Raw genomic sequence first — 27,942 nt, forward strand, 5'->3', positions numbered from 1 at the left:
CCTGCATAGTCTGGTCCCTAGCTGGCCATAGGACACAGCAGAACCTGTGTCAGCATCCCTGGACTGGGTTATTTTTTTTTTTAATTATTCACAAGTGAAGCAACATGGCTTAAAGACACATTTTCTTAAAAAAAGAAAGAACCAAGCTTTCAATATATTGAAACTATCATAGCCATAATATTTCTGGGGAGGGGGGGGTAGAGCAATAGTCAACAAAAAGTAATAATTTTGGCATTATTTTGGCATGGCTTCTTTAGAAGACAACATTCACTTTTATCACAATCAGTTATTCTACTCAATTTAAGAAATATTCTTAAAAAAATGCTTTGCTTTTCCATATCAGTCCTGCTAGTGAAATTTATATCTATCCATGTGGTGAAATACTAGCAATATACCATTATATTTTCCTTTCTACAGAGAATGAAAGATTCTTTAAGTGGAAATTAACTGCAAATCTAATTCATAAAAACTTCTGTAAAAATTCAATGTACATATGTAACTATGTTAAACTGCCTTATAGGGGTGAAGTTTAGTAGTCAAATTACACTGAATTGTTGAAGCTTTTGTTTCTCAGTTTCCAACTGAATGCTATGGAGCCTTAGTTCTGAAAATGAGCAGCATATGCTTGGTTGCTATGGTAATCACTATGGTATCAATGCCCCAAACACCAACCTATGGCTTATCCCTTGAGATCTCAACTCTGGAGATCACTTAGTCCCTTTCAGTGTCATGGGGCAGTATTAGAGAGGACTTACATGATTAAACAGCTAATGAAAATGAATTGCACTGACAAATGCCCCTCTTTTCTATAAGCATTAATAGTACTACAGATAATTAAGCTGCCTTCCACAGTCAACAAGAGATGTCAAGTGCAGGTATCAACATTAACAAGCCAATAAGATATTTGTTTAAATAAATGTTGTTCACATCCAGAGATTAAACTTGTGGCAAAATAATGTAAGCCACTGAAAAAAAGATTTTGAAGGAAGGCTTGTCATGAACTGTGCAGTGCACACAGAGATCATCCCAGTATTGATTCCATGAGGAAAGAGAGCGCTAAAATTTATGAAGTATTTGGGATTTAAGGAACTTTCCCCCAGAAACAAGGCATTTTAATTTTGTTAAATACACACAAATTTTTAACTCTAGAACTTTTTCATACTATCAAACAGACTGAGAAAACAAATACTATTAAGTTTAAACTTGTATTAAAAAAGCAAGCCTAAAGGAGACTATAATATTTGTCTTTACCATGGCCACAAGAATTCTGTATTAGGCTTTACATTTTTATTTTAAAAAGCAAAACAAAAAAAGTATTGCTTTCAGAAACTACAGTAGCTAAAATAAAAATACATTTATGTAACATCCAAAAGACATGTTCTCAATAAGAGTTTCTAAAGCTCAATAATATTTACACATTCACTCTAGGCTTTATGAGAACATCCCTGCTTTCCAAAAGAAAAAAAAAGTTTAAAAGAGAGAGTACTTTGGCCACATTGTCAAAATAGTTTTTAAACCATGAGTAACAGCAACCAGAAGACAGAGCACCCAGCTGCAGCCTGTACCCATGTATATTTCTTTACTTGGATTTTATTTTTTCTCCCAATCAAGACAAAGATGAGAGTTCAAAACCAAGACCCCCCATCCCACTTCTCTTCACATTCATCAAGCAATCAGAATGCATGCAGTAAAACAGACAAAGTCCTCAGCTCTGAAGGTCACAGGTTAATTGCTGAATTTAATAAATAAGTCTCTATTTTGAAATTATACAAAAAATTAGCTAAGCAAATTTAGTCTTCTTTCTTTTCCAATATAGATTTCCGTTCTTGCTTTCCACTTAGGTCTACTAAAGATTGTCCACTGGCTTCCTCCTCTTGCTCATCTTCAGTGCCTTCATCAGTCAGTTCCCTGCCTGAAGTTTCCTTCTTAGACACCTCTGTTTCATCTGCACCTCCATCAGTATCGGCAGTGCAAATTCCGTAACACATGATGCTGATGACACCCAGTGGTAGTCCAAAGAGAAAGCAGCCCAGAAGTGGGGAACTCTTGAAAACAGACTGTTGGAAAATAACTGGCTATCAATGACACTTTCCCAACATTTCTGACAATACAAAAGATTGTTTATTTGTCTAAAGTCTATAATGCTAAATTCCATGTTTATGTTAATACATTTTGAACATGGGTGGTCAATTTGTTCCACAATAATGTTTAGATCTCACATGTAAGAACTTGAAAAAGGATGTTCTCATATTCAAGAATCCTGCAAAATCTTCTATATAAGTGGAGTCCATAAAATATGAGTTTAGCAAGGGAAATCCTTTAGCCCCTCTATTTTGACATATCTTGTTACACCTTTATGCAGCAATTTTCACCCAGTGTGCCTTGGCCTGTGGGAGTTTGGGAGAAGGCCATTAGGGGATGTGTACCCTCACCAGCAACATAGTGTGCCTTGTCAATTGTCAAAAAAACTGACAGTGTGCCTTGACAATTTTATCACCTCTTCAATGCGCTGCAAGATGAAAAAGATTGAAATTGCTGCCTTTATGTATCCCTGTGCCCACTTCATTTTTTCCTCCCATGAGTTCAGGCTCCTGGACAAGCAGCCAGCAGGCTCAATCAATGAAAAGCTGCAAGATCCCTTGCCCAGCATCAGGGCTGGTACTTGCAGCATGCCCACTGTTGCTAGGGATATTATAGTATCCCTATATAAATATGTGTTCACACGCGCACACACACGCACACACACACACACGGCTTAACATAGAGCAAGGACAGATCCCTGCCCAGTATGGCTTATAGCAATGCTTCCGAAAGTCACTGGGCTCATGACATACTTCGCACTGCCCAGACCTGGAAGCAAGTCATGATGATGTGAAAAATGTCATGACATCACAAGGTATGTTTGGCCTTCTGGCTGTCTGAATTTTCCTGGACCCATGGTAGCTATGAAGGTATATGTCTGAGGACAGCCAGGGTGTTCTGGGGTACGGCTATAGGGACAGGATCTTAGCACAAGTCATTGCCACTGGGATCACCCCCTCCCTTCTCCTGAACCCCCCATGCCCTCCCCTCTGCCTCATTTACTGAGGACACAATCGTAACCCCTTATGTCAGTACTTTCCAGAGCTAGCATAGCAGTGCTAATGGGACATGTGCTGCATCCTACAGTTGGGTGTCACTCACGGAGGCCTCCTCAAAGTAAGGGAATGTTTATTCCCTTACCTCACAGCTGCACTGCCCTAATGTCAGTGCTGGAAAGCTCTGACAAAAGGGGTTAGGATTGTGCCCTGAGGCAGGCAGAGGCTCTGGAAACCGTGGCATGCATGCCACACCTCTGTCCATTTGCAGCAGTGGCCTGAAAGCGCATGATAGTGGCCCGTGTTTTGCACTGCTGGAACTCACATTCTGGCAGCACAAGACTGAGATAGGATTAGGTTGTCAGTTGGTACAGAATAGAGACTGGCTGGGGAAAAAAGCTCTATAATTGCCTATTAAGGGATCTGCTTACAGCCCAAGAAAATGTTACCTCAGTCCAACCATAACATCTAGCAATACTCTGCACATCTCCACAACCCTGGCAGGGAATATAGATCATAGCTGTAGAACTTTGCAATATAATGGCAGCCACTTGTACAAAGGAAAAGCATGAGATATAATGGCTGAATAAGAATGACTTGCCAAAAGGAAGCTGGTTTTGGCAGCATCCCCATGCTCTAGGTCTGCTATGTTCACAGAGCCTCATAACAGATTCAAAGACCATTCAATTTTTCTTAATACCCCATACATTCAATTATTTTTAAAACCTCATACTAAGTTTCAAAAAGGAAGATATGTAGTGATGTGATCAAATTAAAAGTTTGCATGACATGATTTATTCAGGTACTCAGCCAGAGCTAAGAACATAGGAACAGCCCCACTGGATCAGGCCATAGGCCCATCTAGTCCAGCTTCCTGTATCTCATAGTGGCCCACCAAATGCCCCAGGGAGCACACCAGATAACAAGAGACCTGCATCCTGGTGCACTGGCATTCTGACATAGCCCATTTCTAAAATCAGGAGGTTGCACATACACATCATGGCTTGTAACCCATAATGGATTTTTCCTCCAGAAACTTGTCCAATCCCCTTTTAAAGGCATCCAGGCCAGATGCCGTCACCACATCCTGCGGCAAGGAGTTCCACAGACCGACCACATGCCGAGTAAAGAAATATTTTCTTTTGTCTGTCCTAACCCTCCCAACACTCAATTTTAGTGGATGTCCCCTGGTTCTGCTGTTATGTGAGAGGGAAAAGAGCATCTCTCTATCCACTCTGTCCATCCCCTGCATAATTTTGTATGTCTCAGTCATGTCCCCCCTCAGGCGCCTCTTTTCTAGACTGAAGAGGCCAAAACGCCATAGCCTTTCCTCATAAGAAGGTGCCCCAGCCCAGTAATCATCTTAGCCGCTCTCTTTTGCACCTTTTCCATTTCCACTATGTCCTTTTTGAGATGTGGCAACCAGAACTGGACACAATACTCCAGGAGTGGCCTTACCATCAATTTGTACAACAGCATTATATTAGCCATATTAAATTTGATGGATACAGAAGATATGTAATTCTGCTTGGGACTTTACTTACCCCCACAGTAGACTTGGCATCATAAATTATTCTCTTGATTCGTTGAAGAATTCCATCACCACCATGTGCCTGAAATTTCAAAAGAGGGAAAAGTGGCACTACTAGTTTTGCTCACATTTCCAGCCACCTTTCACCATGTAGCCTTACTTTTGTAAGAAGAAATTACTAGACTAGCAAGGGCCCCCGTATCTGTGGTCTCACTTATCCACAGATTGGGACCCCCATGCATATCCCCCATGCATGCCCCTGCAGAAGCAAGGGGGGCTCTGCTTCCCTTGCCCCCAGAGGTTGTTCTGAGTCGCACAGAGGTCACGTGTGCCTGCCTGTGGCCTCCAAGGGCCTCAGAATGACTTATAGCAAAAAAAGCAACTTCCAGTTTTTCTGTAAAACTGGCAGTGACATTTTTAATGCCTTGTAAGGCATTAGGAGGCCTAGGGAGCAAATAAGAGCTTCCCCAGGCATCCTAATGCCTTATAAGACATTAAAAATGTCACTTATGGTTTTACAGAAAAACCACAAATTGCTTTTTTCACTAAGAGTCATTCTGAGACCTGCAGAGACTGTGGGTGGACACATGCAGCTGGGCAAGGGTGTTTGCCCACTCTCCACCTTGCCTTCAGAGAGTGGGGGGCATTCCCTAGTACCCATGGAATGGAATGAAACCCCTGTGGCTATGGAGGCATGCCTGTACAATTCCCTTCCTCCAAAAGGAGAAATTGCCTTCTGAAGGTTGGAGAGCTGTACTTCACAATATTCACCTTCGTTCTGAAATTATTGCTCAAACCAAATGTGTTCATTACCTGCTGAGAAACACCCTCCTCCCTTTTAACCACAGTAAAAGTTATTTTGCTCAGAAGGGATGTATTGCTACAACTCTTTTTGTGATGGTGCTTCCTTTAGGAATTGCCATCTGGCAAAATACGATGTAGCAGATGGCATGGTATTGCTGTTGCATGTCCAAGTGGCTGAAATTTGTCCATCTACTGTCTCCTGCTCATTTTCTTCAATCCTCCCCCCACCTTCTCAGTAAAGCCCCCCTATAAAATTGCTAAAAACTATGGCCCAGTGTGCTACACATAACTATGCTATAAACTCATACCAAACATTGACATTTCTTAAGGATGCTCCCTGGCACTGTGGTTCTGAAGAAGCTTTAACACACAACAGAAAGGGCAATGGAGCCCTTCAAACAAGATATTGAAAGTCAAATAAGATAGTCAGTGAATTGCTAGGCAATTCAAAAAGCTCTTAAGAGGTTTGGAATTGTACCGATAAACTTACTTCTACAACACCTTCCAAGATCTTAGAAATGAAGTGAACCATATCTTCAGTGCTCTCGATTGATTTATGAGGTAAGAAATACTCCTGATTGGATGTGTTCAGTACAATGACAGCGGGGGTTTTCAAGTCACTGAAACAGTTAATCAAATAATTCAAAAACCAAAGAAGAAAAAGGTCACTTTAGCATTTAGTGAGTCAACAAACAGACTAAGGGCCCAATCCTGTCCAACTTTCTTGTGCCAATGCAACACACATTGCAGCTGCGAGGTAAGGAAACAACTGACTGCCTCCATGACAGCCCCCCCCCCCCCCCCCAGGATTCAGTGATGCCCCACTGGCATTCCTGCATCAGCACTGGGAAGTTGGATAAGACTGGGCCCTAGGAACTGTATTCATGTCTGGATGTTTGCCTGAGCCACTGGTGACCTGACTGTGGGACACACCCTATTCCTTCGACTGATTATGTCTCACCTGAGTTGCTGCAGGAAGATTATGGATGGTTGTAATACTGATCTCTGCATAACTTTCTTCGAAGAGTATTACAGAGTTTTACCAAGCACTCTCTACAGTTCAACATGTATATTAGGTTGCTAAGTAAGATTATAATCATCACTCTGCTGACAACACCAAACCTGGCCCATCTTGTGCCACAGTGACTGGATTTAGATCATCATAAATGAGACATGGTGAATCTCAAGAACCACCATTACTATCTCTACTGTTTTCCTTAATATGCTAAAGGAAGGGACTGAAAACCCACTTTTGATTTTCAATAATCTGCTGTTTCCTGTTTCTGAACTTAGGACATCTGAACTGTACAGTCTCAATAATTACTCAGCGCTTGACTGAAAAGAGAAACTAGAGATATTAAAATTGAATTGAGGCAAGTCTGGCAAATGCTGCCATCTAGTGGAAATGCAATATCAACACTTGGCAAAGATTTGTTTAAAAGAGTTGTTTTAGTGAAATAATGAAAAAAGCTTTATTCATTATATTGAAGAGGCTGGTCCAACTTCTTATAAATACGGACAAACAAAGAGAAAATGCATACACTGCAAACCCAGGACAAGAGTGCAACATTGCCAAACAGTCAATTTAAATTATTTTCCAGACATAAGTCACTTTAACAAGGAAGAAGTCCATGTAAAATCAATTCATATGATCAGGACACAATGCAGATCATCACGTTCTGAATTGTGAAAGCATAATTTTTGAGCCTTGATAAATATTTATGTATTTATTTACCCAACTTGTATACTATCTTTGAATTTTCAATTAATGTTGTAATTAATGGGCACAGAAACGTTTTAAACAATGGGAATTTACACTATAATCATGAAATTTCAAGAAATGGATATACATACTCCATTAGTAAACTATTAATGTACTCATTTCCATCCATATGGCCAAACTGGAAGTTCCTGTCAATAGGAAGATATAAAATTGTTACTTCAATATAACTCAGAATGAACAACAATAACGTACTTTCTAGAACATTTCGGTCAAATAGGAGCAACTTAATAGTAGTACAACAATTATGTAAGAACACATACCTATGAAACTGATCTCTGTAATGTTTAGCAACATCCTGAATGATAGACTTCAACCTGTAAAAGAAAGATTTCAGGGGATTTCAAGGAAAAAGAGATTTCTCTTTAGGATGAAACATAACGATCTGAAGCACACAAAGGAAGGAAGGAACTCATAACCATGAAGCTATTGCTGGGCTGTTATGTCTGACCATGAATTCTCATTTCATATGACAATCCAGCTTCCAATCAGGTATATTAATTATTGGAGCATTTCAGTATTCTCCTGCTCAGCCTGATTGAAATGCCCCAGTTCACCCATAATACAGGTCGACCCTTGTTAGCCACTGGGGTTCCATTCCGGAATCCCTAGTGGATTAAAAAAACCAGTGCAAAAATAGATTTAAAGACCCACTTCCAGGTTTCTTGCCCTTCCATCGCTCCTAATAGAATAAGGCTGTGCCTCGACATCCCCAGGGGTTTGATTCTGGGACTCCCTGTTGATACTATAAAATGTATTAAATAAAAGCAATTTTTAAAAAAAGTACATCCCTTTTCAATTGTGGTTTAAAAATAGCTTTTCTTACTGCTATAGAGAGGCAGTCAGCAATTAGAAATGCAAAGGTCCCCCTGCCTTTGCCTGCCTTAGCTGAAGAATGGAATGATCATTTGCAGTAAGTAAAGCAGTTTTTTAAACTGTGATTTTAAAGGGATGGATTTTTTCCCCTTCTCCAAGGATCAGCACATTGCTTCTCATTCGCAGTGGCCATTCGAGCTGAGTCAAATCTGTGTACAAAAAAATCCGTTTATAACAAGATTGGACTTGTATACAAAAGGTGGAAACAAAATTCAACACAGTACAGAACTAGAAAGTTTCAAATTCTCCCATTGCTCTGAAAGCTGGCACAGAAATAAACTGGAAACAGGCTGTGAATCCTCCCAGTAGGAGGATGCAAATGTGTTAAGTGATGGTTGAGGAATATTTGGGATGTGGTTGTGAAATTCTCTCCCTGTCAAGCCAAGACCAACTCCTTCATTCCTGGCTTTCTGTTGAAGCTAAAGCTTTTTAAATTTTGTCTTACTGTTTCTGATTTGGTATAAATCATTGTGATGGCAACTGGCTATTTGTTTCTAGGTTGTTTTTAAGTTTTCTGATGTTTTTCTCTGAATTACGTAGTAACTTCCTTAGAAACCTCTCTTTAAGAGGGGGAATAAAAAGGCTTTAAAATAGTAATTCAAAATATGTCCTAAATAATGCATAATTCAACAGGCTCAACTTACTGACTGTAGTCTTCAGTACAGAAGAAGATCCATGTCTCTGATATACAACTCAATCCTATGCATCATTACCCAGAGGTTCCACTGGATATAGTGCGATTTACTCCAAAGAGTAAATCAGTGTAGTGGCCAAGCGGTTAAAGACACTGAACTCTTGGCTGGAAGGTCAGTAGCCCAGGCGTTCGAGACCCTGGTGCTGCGGAACAGGGTGAGCTCCTGTTACTTGCCTCAGCTCTAGCCAACCTAGCAGTCCGAAAGCATGTAAAAGCAAGTAGATAATCAGGTACCACTTTGGTGGGAAGATAACAGCGTTCAGTGTGCTTCAGTGCTTAGATGTCTTCGGACAACGCTGGCTCCCTCGGCTTAGAGATGGACATGAGCACCACTCCCTAAAGTTGGACATGACTGTGCAGGGAAACCTTTAACTTTTTTACCTTACTCCAAAGAAAGTGTACAAAGAATTATAGCTCTATTTACTTAATTCCTAATATTCTGAGATTTATCATTTATTTTCTGTGTTCTTCTTTTTCATCTGTTTAGATCTTAACGGACATAGAACCCAACAAGAAAAAACAGGATAATGGCAGGGGGATCATTCATATGTCATTTTAAAAATAGCATATCATTTAAAAACAGAGAGCCACCTACCAACTCACCTTGTATGTTCAGCAGAAGAGTTTTTATCATCAATAACTGCAATAACAACAAGTTTTCCTAGAGCGAAATAAGATATGAAACCAACAGAATAAACTTAAATAAATCTAAATAGCAAATTAATCATACCTCGATTTTCTAAATTCTCTCCTACTCCCCCTACAATGTAGCTAACAACTTTTTAAAGAAGATGAACAACATATTCTTTAAAACAAAGGAGTCATTAGAAAAGCCATTCCCTACTATTAAATTCTCTCTCAGGTGAACAGTTCTTGCACTGCCTTCAGAAAAGACTCAAGCTACATCAGTCCTCTGAAGAAAGATCATTTTGGACACAATAAAGCCTTTACAGGGATAAGTAGGGAAACACAAACATCATAAACACATTTTCTTCTAAAGTTATCCCTATTTCTAAGTTCTATATTTCTGGTGCCCAATTAAGGGCAACACATATGTTCAGGAAAAAAAAATGCTATAACTCTCCTTGGAACAATACCATTTTAGAATGAAGATTATGGCTGCCTGATAGGAATGCCCTCCCCAGAGAAGATCTGGGGGAAAGGTTTTAGCCTTGCATTATTCCCAACTGCATTTTTTCTTTAGCTTTCCAAGGAAAATATGTTTGGGAATACACTGGCACCTCTCAATGTAAAACAACTTTGTGGCTGTTTAGCATGATAAACTAGGCTCCAAAGGACAGAAGTGCATAGGTGGAACACACAGGCACACATGTTCTTCTACGTCTTAGTCATTAGGTTAAAAAAATTTCAAACACACAAAAAAAAACCTAAATGCCACCTTTAGTTGTAAGTGTATTTAAATATGTTAATTCTTAAAAAAATGGCAATACATTGAAAAACAATATTTTACCTGTGTCTCCAAGTTCATAGAGTGTGAATCCATCTATATTAAGATAGCTCTGAAATCTTTCTCTGTTTACCCAGGCTAGTAGGTCTCCATCTTCATATTCTTTTTTTTTTTTTCCAAACCATGTAGAGAGAAGGGAAGATGGGGAAGAGAAATCTGGTATTACCATTAATCAATGCCTTCTTAAAGCCCCTATACAACTGCAACTCCAATAGTATACCTAGACTGTCTATTTTTCAAAGAGATCTAGATGCCTTTTCTGCCTTTTTTATTTGCTTTTTAAAAAAGCCTGCTAGGTTGTGCAATCTCCTACCACACATAAAATAAATTCCATGCATCTCAGATACTTATGACTATTCTCTTGTACCCTTGGACTACTATACACTTGAACTTACCATCATATACAAAATAACTTCCATCTTTAAAGACTAGAACAGCAGGCATCTCAGGTAGCTTCACATGCTGAAAAAGGAGAAAACAAAGCGAAGCAAATTTTTTACTGTCAGACAAAACCATTTGGCAGTACACCTGAGGACTACATACATTTGAATTTCTAGTCTTCTGTGGGTAGAGGGTTATGAACTCATTTCATATCCAGTTACAGTTGATAAAGTGGCTGATATGTTATAGATGCTTATGTGTTGCAGGAATAAAATGACAGTATGAAAGTGAAAACTAACCATAAGCATGCCTGCCTATGTTTTGTGCACAGGGCGAGTCTTCCCTGACCCTCTTTCCCTAACTGGATAATGGGAAAGCTAGGAGATTGTACTTAAAAGTTGAGGAGAGAACTGGAGGCATGAAACATCAAATTGAATCATTAAAAGCTCACCCCCCCCCCCAAAAAAAAGCACATAGACCTTAAAATTAGGCAGTGTCATCATTCAGCTCATTTCTTGCATTTCTCAAATCACTGCTGTCAATTTTCCAGTTTGGTATTTATATTCGGCAAAAAAAAAGGCAACAAGCGTTCTGTAGAGGAACTCACATGTGAAAAATCTGATTTTTCAGCACCATATAAATGGACATGTACAATATGTTTAAAATAAGGAGCTCTTGACATTCCGATAGACATTTCAATGTAATAGGTAAACTCTTCTATTAGAGATGAGAATATTTGTTTCTTTTATCAGGAACTAGCTGTATTTATTTCCTGGTTCCATTTTTAAGAGTTTCAAAGCTCTAAGGGACAGTAAGAAAGGAGACAGATCCCAGGACAGCACAGAGGTTGGATGATCCCTTGAGTCAATTAAAACAGCCTCATAGCTGGTATTGCAGAGAATGTTAAATCCTAAAGGATTATTGTACTCTCTGAAAATACTTACTGCAAAGAAACAATTCAACCATACTGCCAAAGAATGGGGAAAAAAGTGCAAGCATTCTTGTCTGTTTTGTACTGAAAGACTTCGTAAGTTATTAATATCAATGGAAAACATCTGCCACCATTGAAATCATCTTCATGACATAACGTGACTACTATTAATCTTTTATATTATAGATTATAATATATATCTATTATATTAATCTATTAACTGTTGCTATGCCTGTACAATGGACCACCACAATAAAGAATGAAGATGGAAGATGGATATACCGCTGCAAATATCCCTATAATTGGAATGCTTAAAGCAGCATTTAGCACATACTTATGAAATGCAGTGGTTTTGAAAATCCTATTTTGTTTTTAATGGATATTACCAATTGCCAGGAAATAAAGTTGTAACATCTTGAATACATTTTATTGTTACATTTTGTAACCGTTTGATTACATTGATTAACATTTTGGCTAGCTGTGCTGCCAGAACCTGCATTCTAGCAGCACAGCATGTTTTGCAGCTGTTGTGGAAGGCAATGTGCCACAGAGCACATAGGCTGCCACCACAAGCCAACAGCCCTAGGAAAAGCCTAGGCACCGGTAAGTCAGCAAAGTGCGGTGGGTGAAGCCAGGTGGAAACCAGGGCAGGGAAGGCAATGGTATGGTGGCAATGGCTGTTGATATCCTATCCTCCTTCCTGGCATCAATGTGCCTTCCTGGGTCCATTCGGACTTGAGCCAGCAAAATCACTGCTGCAGGTCTCAGTACAGCCATTTGAGCAGAAGAGGCTTACTGCCAGGCAAGAGAGCATATGTTCCCTTGCCCAGAGAAGACCTCGGAACTGCCTCTCCCCACCAGCAGGATGCAGTGTGCACTCTGATGGTGTGGCTGCTGGGGCGGGGGGCTTTTAAGATAGGATTGGGTTGCCCAGCCATAAAGCAACAACACTAAATATTTAAAAACTTGTACAATTTCAACCTGCAATAATCTAAACAAAAACTACTATTCATTCTATTGGTGATCATCCTATTGCTGTGAATCCACAAGGGGCAGAAAGTCAATGAGTGTCCAACCACACTGGCAGCTAGATCAAGAAGTACAGGCATGCCTCTATATCCATGGGGGTTCCATTCCGTTTCACAGGGAAACTAGAGGTCACTTTTTTTTTTACTGCTGGGTTCAGTCTAAGCTTGGCACAGGCTGCAGACGGACTCTCCAAAGGCGAGGGGAGCTGAGCTTATATATAAGCCCCTGACCAGCAACATGGTGTGCCTTGTCAATTATCAAAAAACTGGTGGTGTGCCTTGACAATTTTAGCACCTCATCAGTGTACTGTGAGATAAAAATGGTTGAAAATTGCTGTTCTAAAACAATGAAAAATATCAGTGTTGGTTCAAATACATTGAAAATAAGTTTACCTCAGGTAGTACCTCTTCTGAGGCAGAAAAAAAGTATGTATAAACAATTAGTTCGGAAGCAACTTCTATGTATTTTTCCTGTGGAAATACAAATAGATATTTAAAGCAGTTTCTCAATTTCCATTAAATATTTCTATGTGCAGAGCAAAATACAATTTTGCGTATTATTTCTTTGCTAAATATTTTTTCTTCACTGTTCAAAGACAAATGTTGGGAAGGGGGAAGAGGGAATCACAAGTGACCAGAACTTGCTAAAAGGCCCTTCTCTAACTTTTAATGCCAATGCACAACAATCCCAAAGTCTGATTTCTCCTCCCCCCACCAGTGAGGCTCATACATATCCCAAAACTGTTCCCTGACAGGATACAGTAGAGTCATTTGCAGGCAAATACAGAAAACCTTAATTATATCAGATAACTATTTACTGACTAAATTGGATCCAGAAGCAATTTAAGATAAGGCAGCTTAAGTACGTTTGACTATATTAAAGAAACAAATTTAAGGCACCTAATTACGATAGTTATATCCCAAACAAAAATTGTGACAATTTAGGTAAAATGCATTAAGGAGATATTCATGGTCTTTGTATTCTGATGAATAAAACAAAACTTATCTGAAGATGTCAGTTTTGTTTATCTAGAAAGAAATATTACTCAATGGAAAAATATGTTGGTCACAAAGTGTTGGAATACTATCTGAAAGCATTTACAAGATCTACACACAATATCAGTCATACTACACTTGAGTGCTTTTTTTTTTAAAACCAACTAGGCATCCAATTTTTTTATATTTGAGGAGTAGGCTATTAAAACTGTCCTGAAAGGATGGTTCCAAAAATGGATACATGTACAAGCACTTACGTCAGAACACTCCTGAAGTTCACTAGTTTAGTGTACAAATTCAGGGTTAAATACTCCTGCCACATTTGTGGAAAGTTGGCCTCTTGTGCTAGCTTTGTACAAATAGTCCCCGCACTTTTAAACTCCACAGCCTATGGCTGACATGAAAATAAAACATAACTTTTTTTGTTAACCTCAGGAAGGAAAACCATACAAGTCTTCTAACTATAATGGCCAACAAAGTCAAAAGCTAAGCTTAAAATTTGAGCCATCAACTCCGTTCTACTTAACTACAAAACCACAAACATTAAGGGCAAACTAGATTAAAACATGATAGAATTATAAAAAGGTTCAAACTTGTTGCTAGTAATTCCTCTATTTTTATCTAGATGCTTTTAAAAACAGTATATCGTTTTATTATTTTTGCCAGTATTGTCTCATTTAATAATGAGGCTAAATGACCCCTAAGCACTTCTTCCTTTATAACTGGATTTTATCTGTTTTCCAGGAAGCTAAAAAGCTATTATTTAAATAAGTATCACCTGAAATTGTAAAACTCTCCTCACAATTTTGTTTAGCTTGATTTTCTTTTCTTTTTTAAAATTCTTTGTGTTTTAATTGATACTGAAAGCTACTGGACCTCCCCCAAGAGAAAGAGGATAGAAGTGTTATACAAATTAAGTAAGTTAATATGGTTTAATAAAATGCATAATTTATTAATGTAATTTAATAATACTAATATTTCTGTATTCATTATTAAATTGTATCTAACATTGACATTTGTTATCATGATTATCTCTTATTATCCTCCGCAGCATTCTGTAATTCTTCCCTTCCCATCTTGTTATAGCTTACATTGTTTTTAACATCTTATTATTAGAATCTGCAATTCATTTTACCTTTCCAAGCAAATAAATGTTTGGGGCAATTATCTACTATTCTAGTATCTAGTATTTGAAAGTGACTGTTCTCTTTCATTTCATAGTACCATACAATCCCTATCATACAACTTGGTCACTAAGAATACATAAAATTATGACTTCAAAGCACCTGGCAAAAGTACCCAAGATGTTAGCTATTTAAACATCTTTAGAAAAAGTTTACTTAAACTCTAAACACTACCAATGTAACAAGCAAGAAGAAAACATTTTATGTAACAAAGCCTCAAACCTTTAATGGAGATTCCCCACCAATGTACAGAAAAAGTACCCGATGCCTCTTTTGCACATGCTCGAACATCTGCTGGCTAGGAAGCGGCCGAATAATAGGTCTGAAAAAAGGTATAGAAGACAGATAAATGTGAGCAAGAAAAACAAACAGCCTTTTCTGAGCTCCTACATCCACTACTCACTATCTACTGTCATAATACTTATAATGCTTTTTGTTAATTTCCTTAAACTTAGCCTGAGACTTTTGGGCCACAATATTCTTGTTAATGGCCAACATATTCTCATTACAGCAGCTATTCTCTCTGACAGGCTCAAAACAACTTTCTATTCCCAACCTGCATTCAAGTATAACAGTTCCAACTCATACATGTATACAAATGGGGCAACCTGGGATAAGAAAGAAGCTCCACACGACCCGGAAGTGGGTTTTTCAGTGCTAAAAACAGCTCTACGGGCTTGGAAACAGCACAGTTTGGCTGCAAACTGGTAAAAATATTGGATTTTGTGTTGTTTTAAAACAGCTTTAAATGTGGATGCTGGTATCTATGGGGGGGGTCAAAACAGAACCCTTAAGGATACTGTGGACCCACTGTATATACTTTGCCCTTACAGGACAAACTACTTATAATTTAAAAGACATTTTAAAAAGTCAGCATTTTAAGAACTGAGGCTCCAAGAGCAAGTTACATCATCCTTATTACTGCTGCCAGTGCAGCAACTATGGTATGTGGTTGCATCATTACTGGAGTCAATATGGAAACACTTCAAATACTTAAGAATGTTTAGTGATAATTTCATCATGTACAATAATGTGTGTTGCTCTCCTATTTCCTACACTAATAGCTTGTTATGAAGATTTCTATGAATTGACGAAAAACCAACATTTGTTAGAGAGCTAACTGCTACACCCATTTGAACAATTCCATATTAACACCACATTAAGCTGCTGTACATTAATTTTTCCGCTGCTAACAGACTACTATCAAATATGTTAGAGCTCTAACATCTACACCAGTCACAACATTTAGATTCTTAAAACATTAAGTACACACACAAAGATAAGTTTTTTAAATACCCAAGTAGCTTACAGATTCAACATAAGGCATGTGGTAGCTATTATCTTGCCTTAAAAATGCAAGAGCTAATTGTTACAAAATCAGACAGAACTATTGAACTCTGAAAAAATAAGTATTGACAAGCAGTTCACCAAAAACTTTTTACAGGTTTCACTGGAAACCTACCACTACTATTCTGAATGATAACAGTAGATAAATCTCCCTCTGTCCTTCCACAAGAGCATGAGGAGGAACTGACCTTAGCATAAGAGTCACTAATAAGGTATTAAAAAGGAAGCTGCTTTGTGCTGACCAATCCTTACACCTAATCAAAATTCCCTTTGAGTCAGGGAATTGAGGGATTCACTTTGTAAGACAACAATCTAAGCGGTTTGGAGGCAGTCAAAAGAACAAGGCTGTAGGGGGCTGGTGATGGAGAAGAGGATCTGTCCACCAAAAGCAAATTTAAGAACTTGAATATGCACAGCAGATTAAATACATTATTCAGTCAACTGAAATCTTCCCTCTAGAAGGCAAGATGTTATCTCATACTGCCTCTTTCATTTTTATACAATATCCAGAGCAAAGTAAGATTCTTTTCAGTGACCAAGAGACCTAGTGTGACCACTTGCCAATGAGGGCGCTGAGTCACTCTGGTCACAGTGCACCAAGGGACTGCTTACTTACATTGTTTTGTTACCTTGTGTTGTCTGGAAAGATAATTCCCACCCCAGATTCTGAACAGAAATGAATCCCTAAATACTTACCCTGCTACTCTGTTGGCAAACTCAATAATATCATCTTTGGTCCTAGGTCCTCTATAGTTGTAAGCCAAGTCACCCTTTAACCTAAATAAAAGAAAATATTTCCCTTCTTTTAATTCTTAATTAAAATATTTGGGGTTTTACAATATTTTTGTAACATTTAGTAAGAGATAAATGCTGCGTGACCACAAAAAGTAATCAGTGAAAAAGTAGGGTTCACTTACATTTTTCAGACAAAGAATAGCAATAAACTTCAAATGCCTCATTCAGGGAAGAGTGAATGGGGAAGTAAGGAGCTGTAAGATTTCTCATAGTACCAGTTATCCATTAAGGCAGAAATTCTCAAACTGGGGCTTTGTGACACTGCAGACTTAGGAGCTCTGTCTTTGTCCCTTTAAGGGACGGGGAGTGGGGAATGCAGCAATGCAATCCCAAGGAGTGTTCCGCTTCCAGGGGCAACAGGGGCATTATCATCAGCAGTAGCAGCCTCCCAGAGATGCAGGGAGTCCCTCGGAAGCCTCCGCAGGGCTCCCCAAGCCTTGGAAAATCTAAAAATAAAGATCGTGACCCACTTCTGGTTTTGTGATCGAAAATCAGAAGTGGGTCGCAATCTTTATTTTTAGATTTTCCTAGGCTTGGGGAGCCCTGTGGAGGCTTCCGAGGAACTCCCTGCATGCCCGGGAGGCTACTGTTGCTGCTGAGTTCTCCTATCAATCCCATGCAATCAATCTGGGATTGCTGGTTGCCTGGCCCCATCATGCAGGAGAGATCCCTCCCCTGGGGGAGGACTGGACCCAGCCTGAGGCACAGGTGGGGGTAGGAGCTTATAAGCAAGTCCTGCCTGGTACTGCATAGTTCCCCTGCATGCTGCTTTGACACACTTGCTGCTTGACCATCATTGGGGGGGTTGCAGCTCCACTTGGGTGGTTTCGTGCTGGCATGTTTGCCCACTGGGCACTAGGAGTAGTGGTTCCTCCCTCCCCTCCCCCAGCAGGACTTTCAGGGCTTCCCTGGCTGCACTACTGCCTTTCCTCCACTCCCAGGTAGAATTTACAAAGATTCCCCTACGACCACTGGCTTGGCAGGTTGTTGTTTCCTCGTGCACTGCATCTACTATAGTTTGAGTGTGTCCTTTTCCTCTTATGTGGATCCTCTTTCTTTCAGGTGCCATTTTGGGGATGGGGGCCACATGTGCACCATATGGGCAGAGCCTGCATAGTCATCCTAATGGTGCCCAATTGGCTGCACAGCAATCCTGGTAGGGATTCACAGCACTGATGGAGTGCTGGGAACTGTTTTATCATGCCCCGGAAGTGGCTGGTCTGCTGTAGTTTGGAGTAGCTTGCATGCTTTAGTTCAACCACTTATGACTTGTGTCCCTGCCATGCTGAGTTTTGAAGGAGCGCTGACCTTGTGTGTTGCCTGATAAAGGTGGACGACTGGAGAGTTTGGCATGCTCTTGGCTTGTCAAGCACTTTGCTAGTCCTGTTGCTTAATGCTTGTGCCTTGATTTGAACAGGGGACTGATGCCCAAGCTTGATACTTAAGGAATTGTACTCCCTGCTTAATGTCCTTTTCCACCATTTAATGGATTCCATCACTTATGGATTGTTCTCCCTGCTTAACAGATTCCCCTGGTTTTGAACTGATTCCCTGCGCTATGAATTAGAAGTTGCATCAGAAGTTGGAAAGCCAGTGTGGTACAGTAGTTAGAATGCTGGACTAAGAACATGGAGTCCCAGGTTCAAATCTCTGACTCAGTGTAAAGCTTCCCTAGCCAGTAATTTGCTTCTCCTAGGGAAACTGAATTCCCCTTTGAGAATGAATTTTATTCCTACTCTCCACAGCTCAGCAAATCATTTCAGCTTTCTGCCTGTTGGAGGCGATTTCCCAACTTGCATTGGATTTCACTGCCTAATGAATGCAATTCTCAGGCTAGTTATTAGATTTCTTGTTTATTTTACTTCTCTGCCTAGTGAAGTGAATTCACTTCACAGCAATTTTGATTTCCTGGCTTAATCTCAGTCTGGTGAATTTGCTTCCCAGCCTAGAGAATGTGATTTCTCTATTTAGGGAAGGGCTAATCTGTGGATAGGGAGACCTCCACCCTCAATGCCCATTACCTTTGTTTTTGCATAGTCACACTGGCAGCTTGGGTCTTTCTTCCTGTAACTTGCTTAATCCATTTTTGCCCAGCCTACAGATGTACACATATGATCCCTGTTGCACATATGCAATGTTGGGCAGAAATGGCTTAAACAGAAGACTCCATGTGCAGTCTATTGCCTATTCCAGACTGGGAAGGAAGGGAAGGTATATTCAGTCGGTTTCATGCATAAAAAATTGGTCACTATGTTTAATAAAGTAGCATAAGTTAAACCCAAGTGCAATCTCGTGTCTTTGCTGGGGGGTGTAAGCATAAACAGAATGCTAGATGCAGGGAGGTGGCAGCAAAATGCAAGTATCTTGTGTTCTTGTGTGTGCTCCCTGAGGCATCTGGCGGGTCACTGTAAAATACAGGAAATTGGACTAGATGGGCCCAATCCAGCAGAGCTCTTCTTATGTACAGTCCCCCTAGTGGAAGGCTGATTGCCTTCAAGTCAAGTCTTCTAAGGAAGAAAACACCTGCACTGCCATCCTGATGATTCAAAAACAAAAGGTAATGGCTTCAGAATTGATCTATTTTTATAGTGTCCCCCATATCCATGATTTCCATTTCCACAGGGGGTCTATGGAACATATTCCCTATGGATACAGGGGCACACCTGTATTTTAAAGAAATCCACATATTAAAAAAATACAAAAAGTTGAAACACCACAGAATGTCTGATCCTATTTGTTGGAAAATACATGGAGTATAGTGCAGCCTGTATTTTTCATTTCTCTCTGGAGATTGTTCATATCCAGAAGTGAAGGATGGCTAAGGACAGTAGCAAAGACCTAGTGAGATGGCACAAAGTACTCACATTTTATTATACCATATAGAAAATGTCAACTTACAGTTTAATTGTTGGATAGCCTCTAACACCAAACTCAGAGGCAATGCCTACAAAAAAGAGAGTTGTGTAATTAACAACTCAGAAGTATGCATGTTCTCAATCACAATTCAAATACTTCAGCACTTTTGTTTTTTACAATTTTGTAGAACACAGCATCAAACATTCTACATTTTCAAACTGCTGCTTACTGAATCCTGTTTCCATAGGAACACACTACAGATGAGATACTTTACACAATGATACACTTTCTACTTATTTCTTACTATGACAAAATACAGTTCACTTACTGGGGTTCTAATTTTAACTTTGCTTTGTATGAAAAGCTAATTTACTTACATTGTCAACTTGCTAGCTTTCGGATTGCTTCCAAAAACCATTTCTATATGTTATAAATCCTGTGGTCAAGAGATCTTAAAGTGCACTTACTAGAATAGGTTGTTGCATCCATCTTCCCAACTTTTACAGGAGATCCAAGGCTGCTGATCTCTTTACCAACTTCATTCCACACTGGCTCCAGTTTCTTGCAATGCCCGCACCAAGGTGCATAAAACTGAGAACAAGTCAAAAACAATGAGTCCATGAAATCTTTAGAAAACACATCACAAACATCATGGAATTGGAATATTTGGAACTTTTGCACATAATGCTTTCTACTTGTTTAAGAGAATTTACACTTCCTTGTACAGATTTCCTCTCTTTTTCTACCTAGAAATAATTTTTATTTAGGGCTTAGTTGAATGAGTGACTGTTGGATGTACTGCACTGCATTTCATTTTTTCATTCCCCTTTCCCATTACTGCAGGGCTTTTCAGACTGGGGCATCACAATGCCCCAACCTGTGGGCCCTGGCCTCTGCCCCCTTAAGGGACAGGTGCAGCCAGGAGGCAGGGAGGAGGCAACAGCGCGATCCTCAGGATCACGCCACGTAGGGGGGCTGCAGGGGCTTGAGTACACTTACCCAAGCCTCCTGCAGCCTCCCAGGGGTGCGGGAAGCCCTGCACGACCTTCTGCAGGGCTGCCCGCAGCTTTGAAAGCGAAATGATCACACACCACCTTTACTAAAGCGAAAGTGGAGCGCAGAAGGTTGTGCAGGGCTCCCCGCACCCCCAGGAAGCTGCAGGTCCTGGGGATCCTGCAATCCTGGATATTGCGCCGCTGCCTTCCCCCCACCCCCACTGCCTCCCTCCTGCCCCCACAAGAACTTAAGAGCAGCTCAAAGTGCCCGAGAGTTTGAAAACTGCTGCATTACTACATTATCCCACCCACTTTCTTTCAAAATTAAAAGTTGATTTCAAGAGTCAAAGCCTTTTATTGACATTTTCTTAAAAGTTGACATTTAATTCTTAAGAAAACTTGTGTTCCATTTACTTCTTGTACAGATGACAATTTTCTTTATCTTCTCTAGGAGATTAGCATACAGCAGTTTTCTCAAAGTGTGCTCCTAGGAGCCCTGGGGCTCCACACTACCTGTCTCCTGTCCAGTGGCCACTACCTGTCTCCGGCCCAGTTTGTGCCAGCATTCTAGAGCTCCCCAAGACTCTGTGCATGTGCTGGCAGGGCTTCCTGAGACTCCACTAATGAGTATAAAAGGTTCCAGGCACTGAAAAATTTGAGAACAGCTGGAATAGATTAATTGTAGAGGTCTTTTTAAAGCAAGGTAATAAAAGATTAATGAAGTTTTAAATTGAGTTCTATGGTACCGTCATACTCACATCTACAAGCCAAATGTCATCTTTACGGTCCTCTTTAAACCTTAAAAAAAAAAAGAATAAGTTGTGAAATATGTAGCCTACTGTTTGGATATATATCTGGCAATGATATAAACATTTCAGTAAGAATCGCAAGGTTCATCATACTAAAGACACTGAGCCTTCTTTCCTATCTCTTTTATCATTCAATAAGAAGATGGCAGAATTCAGTGTCTCTAGTACCATAGATACTCATACTAAACTGCTGTGTGGAATGTTATATAACTGTCAGCCCTAACAACAGTACTCAGCTAAGTACCTAAAATGGACGCTAAAATACTATTTGAGAAGAAAAAATGAAGTAGGAGAGCAAATCAATAAAATAAAATAATCAGGAACGCTCACACTCACAAGTTCAGAAATCTATTAGATGCTACAAGGCATCCAACTTACTGGAGCCCAGAGAGTAATGATCTTCATGTTATATTTTGTTGGTACTGGCTAACTTTGGATACAACCCACTATTAATGCATACACACACATACACTTTTGGACACATAAACATGAAAAACACAACACATTATTGGAGGAAGATCAATATACACACCAATGTCACTACGTTGATGGTTGAATCAACTGCTGCTTCAGGTCATATTAGCTGTGATAATAAATTATGGAAGCCCTACATTCATCACATTGTCTCTATTAGAATGTTTAGACATCTGTTAATTTTCCTTTCACCAAACCTCTTCTGATCTCTGAGTTTGTGATTTTGATGATGCTGTAAAAATAGTACCATATATACTCATGTATAACTCGGTGTCATAGATAAGTTGAGGGCAAGCTTGGAACCAAAAATACAAACATTTTTGTGACCAGACTTCTAGGGCAGGAGGTCTGGTCTAGAGGGTAGAGCCACCGTCAAGCCTAAAGATAACATCTGAAGTTCACCAATTCAAGATCACTGGAAGCTGCTGTGAGTGGCAAGACCTCAAGAAGCTGACAAGCTGAACTGGTCTGCTCTTGGGTGAGAGACAAGAAGTCAGCTGTAGCTGTGTGTCTGCGTGGGACCCAATGCCGCCAGGAAGAATACCAGACTGAAAAGATCCATCTGAAACATAGTTTGTTCTTGAAAGACAGAATTTCTATGTTTATTGTAAAACCCTCTCAGGGGTTTAGAGAAAGCCTCGATGTGAACTGCCCTAGATTAAAGTCAGGAGCAATTACAATGACCAGGAAAGGCGGTATATAAATACCAGTTATTTCCCATGACCAGTGGATAAGTTGAGTTTGGGGGACGTTATTGCCTCCACAGAGGCAACTTCAGCAGGGCTATTCCACTGGAAGTTCCATTCCATACAGCCTTGGTTCTCAAACTCCTTGAGAGTTTGAGAACTGAGGTAAGTGGGGGGGGGGGGGCAAGGCAGCAGCATGATCCCCAGGATCGTGCCACTGCAGGGGCTAATCGGGGGTGATCTGCAATTACCTGAGCCAGCTCCTGTCTCCTGGAGGTGTGGGAAGCCTTGCGGAGACTTCTGCAGGGCTGCTGAAGCCTCTAAAAGATTTTTTTTTAAAGTCTGAACCCATGTCTTGTTTCCGATCAAAAACAGGAAGTGGGTTCCTTTTCTTTTCTTACTTTTTTAAAGGCTTAGGACGCACTGCAGAAGTCTCTGCAGGGCTCTCACACCCCCAGGAGGTAGGAGCTGGCTCAGGTAAGTGAAAAATCACCCCGATCAGCCCTGGCAGTGGCACAATCCTGGAGTTTGTGCTGCTGCCTTTCCCTTCCCTCTCCCCTAAAGGGGACAGAGGCAGAATTTCTCAGGCTGGGGCATCACGACACCCCAGTTTGAGAACCTCAGCCATAAAGGCTTATTCTCCCTGTTCAATATACCCGGGCTGCAACATACCCAGGTGTAGCTGCAACCAAACTTACTCCATTCCTTCAACCTACCCAAACTTGTGTTCCTGCAACCATGCTCTGTGCTGCTCACAAAATGCGGATAGGTGCTTGTAAAACGGCTCTTTCTCAGGGGTCTCTCTCTGCCTCTCTTTTTAAAATAAAACAACTCTGAGTGTCTCTAAGAGCAGGTTCATGACCAAATTTACCATATATACTTGTGTTGACAGAGGATTTTAGGATCAATTTCAAGAACTAAATTTCCTGACCTATATACAAGTATATACAATAGAATTTATTACAGGTTGAGTCATTTTTCAGGAGGGTTCCATTCCAAGAACTCAGGTGGATGGCAAAAAGGCACTTAAGCAAATCAATTTAAAAAACAAAGTCCCTTTGCTCCAGTGATTTAAAAACAGCCTTGCTGACCTCTGTGATGTTAAGACAGAGTAATTAAGCAGACAATCCTTCAATCAGTCTCTCTCCAGGCACTTAGAAAGGCCACTTAGAAGGGAGGGGAGAGAGCCCCTCCCTTCACCCAGAGCAAAGAGTATCTTTCTTTCAGGTGCTCAGGGGGAAGGGAGAGGTTTCTTTAATGAGTGCCTGTAGAGAGAGAATGATTTATGCATTCTAAGCTGCTGCCCTCTCTCACATTAGGAGGCTATTGTTAAAGGACTGTTTTCCTTTAATTTAAAGGACCTTCTCACTGTCTTGAGATAGAAAAAACTGTGGATAATTAGGTTATACCTGTAATCACTTGCATGACTATCTCTCTACAAAAGTAAAAAGCAGTTTTTTAAACTGTAATTCTAAAGGAATGCATTTTTCCCCTTCTCCAGGGATCAGCACATTCCTTCTCATCTGCAGTGGCCATTCATGTTGAGTCAAATCCATGTATAACAAGGTTGGACCTGTATTGCATTTGTTGTTTATGAAGAAGCCAATTTTGGGTAGGGAAAGGCTTTCCTCAATTGTTCACCGTGCAAATTTGTTAGCAACCCATTTTAGTTCTTACAATGGTTAAATTTAAAAAGCTTAGATACTGAGGCAAGAGGAATTGCCTATAACCACTATGTGGAAACAGGGAAAGAAAATAAATTAAATTAAGATATACTGAGTATTTTTTTTCTCTAAGTTAACACCGTACTAGGCATTTTTTTGTTTTCTCTTTTGTGCTTCATGTCCATTACAGAAAAGGTCCAACTGTGTACAGCATGCAAATATGGCCTGATGTATCATCTGTGTTTAGAAACCACAGTACATGCATGCAGGAAGAGGATAATAAATGAAGCAATCTTGACTGAAGCAACATACAACAAAATCACTTCCAACAATATACAGAATAAGCATAAAGTAGCTCATCATTTCTAACACTGCATACTTACGAGTCATCCAAGTCTTTCACAAAAAGATTTGAATCTGCACCAAGGATAAATGCAGCGACTACAGTGCGAGAAGAGGAAAAAGAGAGAGAGAAAATATAGCAGTCTATAACATGCAACACCATGGACACTGATGCTTGTTCATATTCTACAACTAGCTTCTATATCCTACAACTAGCTTCCATATGACAACTCCCAAAGTGCAATAATTCCAGCTCACTGATTTGTAATGCACGCCAAGTAAGTGCCATCTGATTTTACGCTTCAGAAAAGTTTTACTAGTTAGCCCACATTTGCTGCCACCAACTCATCACTTCCCTCATCATTTCTCTTCCAAAAAGGGAGTAACAGAAAAAACATACACCTCCCAATATTTACAGCCACCTGCCCTACCTTCATTTCCTTCCAGCTGCTTCACCTACACAACCACCTACACCCCAACTCAGAAAAGCAGCTTTTAACCAGGACCAGTTCTAAATGTTGTGGGATGCTTGGCCACATGCTCTTATCAGGATTCAATCCTTCTTCTCACTCACTCCACAGAGAGTCTAGTCCCAACCACTGGATCAAGTGAGAAAGCAGAATTAGCAGCAACCCTGTGCAGTACTTTCACTATTCATTTCAGCAAGTGGGGGGGGGGCAGCTGCAAGGAGCATGCCTCCATGCACTCACATTCCCCTCCCCTGGGAGCTTACAATTAGGATTGCTCCCTTAGGACAGTGCTGTAGCTTCTCAATATAGCATCCAAAGGGACAAACTGTGGCTTTCTCTCAGCTTTGCACAACAACTGGGATTGTCCCAATAAGCTTGATTATCTCTGTATTGCCATCCAGAGCAAGATGACAGATGAGCAACTGACAGCCCAATCCTGAGCGCCTGTGGCACACAGCTTCATCGGCACCGAAAACGGCCGACTTTCCTCCCCTTCTCTCAGGTAAGGAGAGTAGCCCCGCAACGGGTAAAGGCGTTCGTGTAGGGCGCTGAACCCCATATGAACATGCAGGATCCGCCTCCCTCCCTTCCCCGTTTCTCTCTGCAACATCTGCCAATGCTGCAAACAGGCAGGTGAGTGATGGAGGGGAGATGATGGCTGCCTGCACTGACCAGATCAGCAGTTGCTACAGGGAGATGTGGTGGGAGGGGAGGCAGGTGAGGCAGAGCCTCCCCACCAGAATCCTTCAAAAAGCACCGCCACCGTGTAAGGCGCCCAAGCACCGCACATGGGTTGTTGGTGCTTGGGTGTCTCACATGGTGGCAGTGCTTTTCGAAGGACTCCAGTAGGGAGGCTCTGCCTCACCTGCTTCCCCACCCACTGCACACATGGCAGTGGTGCTTTATGAAGGACTCTGGTGGGGAGGCTCTGCCTCACTTGCCTCCCACCCACCGCACGTCCCTGAGTTGCTAATGGCCCAGAAGTCCATTCCTGGGACTAACCCAGCAAGCCCAAAGCCATGCTGGGAAGCAGCAGAGGGGAGGCAGCCTCTCTTTGTCCCTTCCGCCCACTCACAGCCACTAGCCAGGGTGAGCAAGGAGCAGCTGCCTCTACTGGCCTGCCCAGCGCCCTGGGTGGCGGCGAGGCTGGGAGGGAGGCGGGCAAGCGAGGAGCGGGCAGAGCCGGTGCCCCCGCTTCGTCCTCCCTCCTGCCTGCGCAGGGGCAAGAGGAAGCGCGCGCCCCCCCAGCGCCCAGGCGTGCTGGCCTCGAGCTCTCCCAGCTCTCCTGGCGCCCCCCAGCTGTCCCCCGTCCTCAGCGCGGCACAAGCGCCCGCTCCCCTCACCTGCCGCCCACAGAAGGCACTGCCGCGCCGCTCTCACGGCGCCCATGTTGACAGGAGCCGGTAGACCAAGCCGGAAAGGGAAGCGGCGCCTGAATCTCCCTCCCCTTACGGCGCATGCGCCGAGCTGCTGCGGCTCCAGCAGTTGGTCCTGTTGGAACGCGGGCAGGGCCGTTGCCGGGCAACGCTCCTGGCTCCGGTTGCCTGGATACCCCCTTGTTGGATGCAGCAGGACCATTCGTCACACAGCATCCCTGTGATGGAGCAGCTCACAGAGCGGGGCTGGGAGGGAGGGACGGAGGGAGCCCGCCCGCCTGCTCTGCCTATCTGTCCGCCTCCGTCACCAATCATTAGAAGGCCTCCCATAAAAGCTGATGCATTTTGAACAAGGGGGCTTCCCTTGAATACACATATGCCCCAGAAGTCCCTAAATATTTTTTTCCTTAAATAGGGAATTTATTCCCTAAATATCCCTCTCCACCCACTGCTCAGGCCCTCCATAATATGAATCATTTTCGTTTTGCAGTTGGGAGGGGGAAAGAAATTCATTTAAGAAAGAAATCCGTATCCAGTTGTTCTCAAACTTTTAGCACTGGGACTCACTGTTTACAGTGAGAATCTGTCAGGACCACCAGAAGTGATGTCATGACCATAAGCGACATCATCAAGCAGCAGGAAAAATTTTAACAATCTTAGGGCCCAATCCTATCCAATTTTCTAGCACTGGTGCAGCCACAATGCAAGCCCAAGGTAAGGGAACACATGTTCCCATACCTTAAGGAGGCCTCTGTGACTGCTGCTGCATCACAAGATGCAGTGCATGCCCCATTGGTACAGTTGCACTGGCACTGGAAAATTGGATAGGATTTGGCCCTTAGTTTGCAATCCTACCCACGCTTACCCAGGAGTAAGTTCCATTTACTGTCATTGGTAAAAGAATATACCCAGTATAACCTATTAAAAGACAGGTGTGTAATATTTCTCCATGTGCAGTCACATACCATGATAACATCAAGTCTAATATATTAAAAATAAAATATGGAAATGAATGGGAACCCATCTGAAATTGGCTCACAACCCACCTAGTGGGTCCTGACCCACAGTTTGAGAAACACTGTTGTATACTTCCAGAAACATGCATAGCATTGCTTAGGCTGCACTGCCTAATGTATCTAAGGGCACAAGCCTAACCAGGTCTACTCAGAAGTAAGTCGTATTTTGTTCAATGGGGCTTACTCTCAGGAAAGTGTGGTTAGGATTGCAGCCTAATTGCCTAAAATGGTAATGATTAATTTTAAATGCACCTGTTTAAATGCACTGCTCTTACTCCCCCCCCCTTGTCATGCCTCCATATTCATATTCCATTAAGCCCATAACAAATAAATAAATAAACTTAATTTCTTCATTATTTTCT

At 41.3% G+C, this 27,942-nt stretch overlaps 1 protein-coding gene across 1 annotated transcript; it reads right to left on the bottom strand.

Annotated features, from left to right (window-relative positions):
- Positions 1-1,191: 1,191 nt before the first annotated feature.
- TMX3 (thioredoxin related transmembrane protein 3) lies at positions 1,192-26,605 on the bottom strand. The gene is made up of 16 exons (XM_066623802.1): positions 26,532-26,605; positions 24,760-24,817; positions 21,502-21,541; positions 20,216-20,339; positions 19,791-19,836; positions 16,794-16,874; positions 14,973-15,072; positions 12,964-13,041; positions 10,626-10,692; positions 10,234-10,332; positions 9,366-9,423; positions 7,456-7,509; positions 7,267-7,323; positions 5,903-6,032; positions 4,622-4,690; positions 1,192-2,057 (listed from the first exon to the last, which is right to left on the bottom strand). The coding sequence occupies exons 1-16, from the start codon at positions 26,575-26,577 to the stop codon at positions 1,791-1,793; spliced, it is 1,374 nt and encodes a 457-aa protein (XP_066479899.1). The 5' UTR covers positions 26,578-26,605; the 3' UTR covers positions 1,192-1,790.
- Positions 26,606-27,942: the final 1,337 nt, after the last annotated feature.

The sequence above is a fragment of the Tiliqua scincoides genome, chromosome 4 (assembly GCF_035046505.1).
Source record: "Tiliqua scincoides isolate rTilSci1 chromosome 4, rTilSci1.hap2, whole genome shotgun sequence".
Classification (NCBI taxonomy): domain Eukaryota; kingdom Metazoa; phylum Chordata; class Lepidosauria; order Squamata; family Scincidae; genus Tiliqua; species Tiliqua scincoides.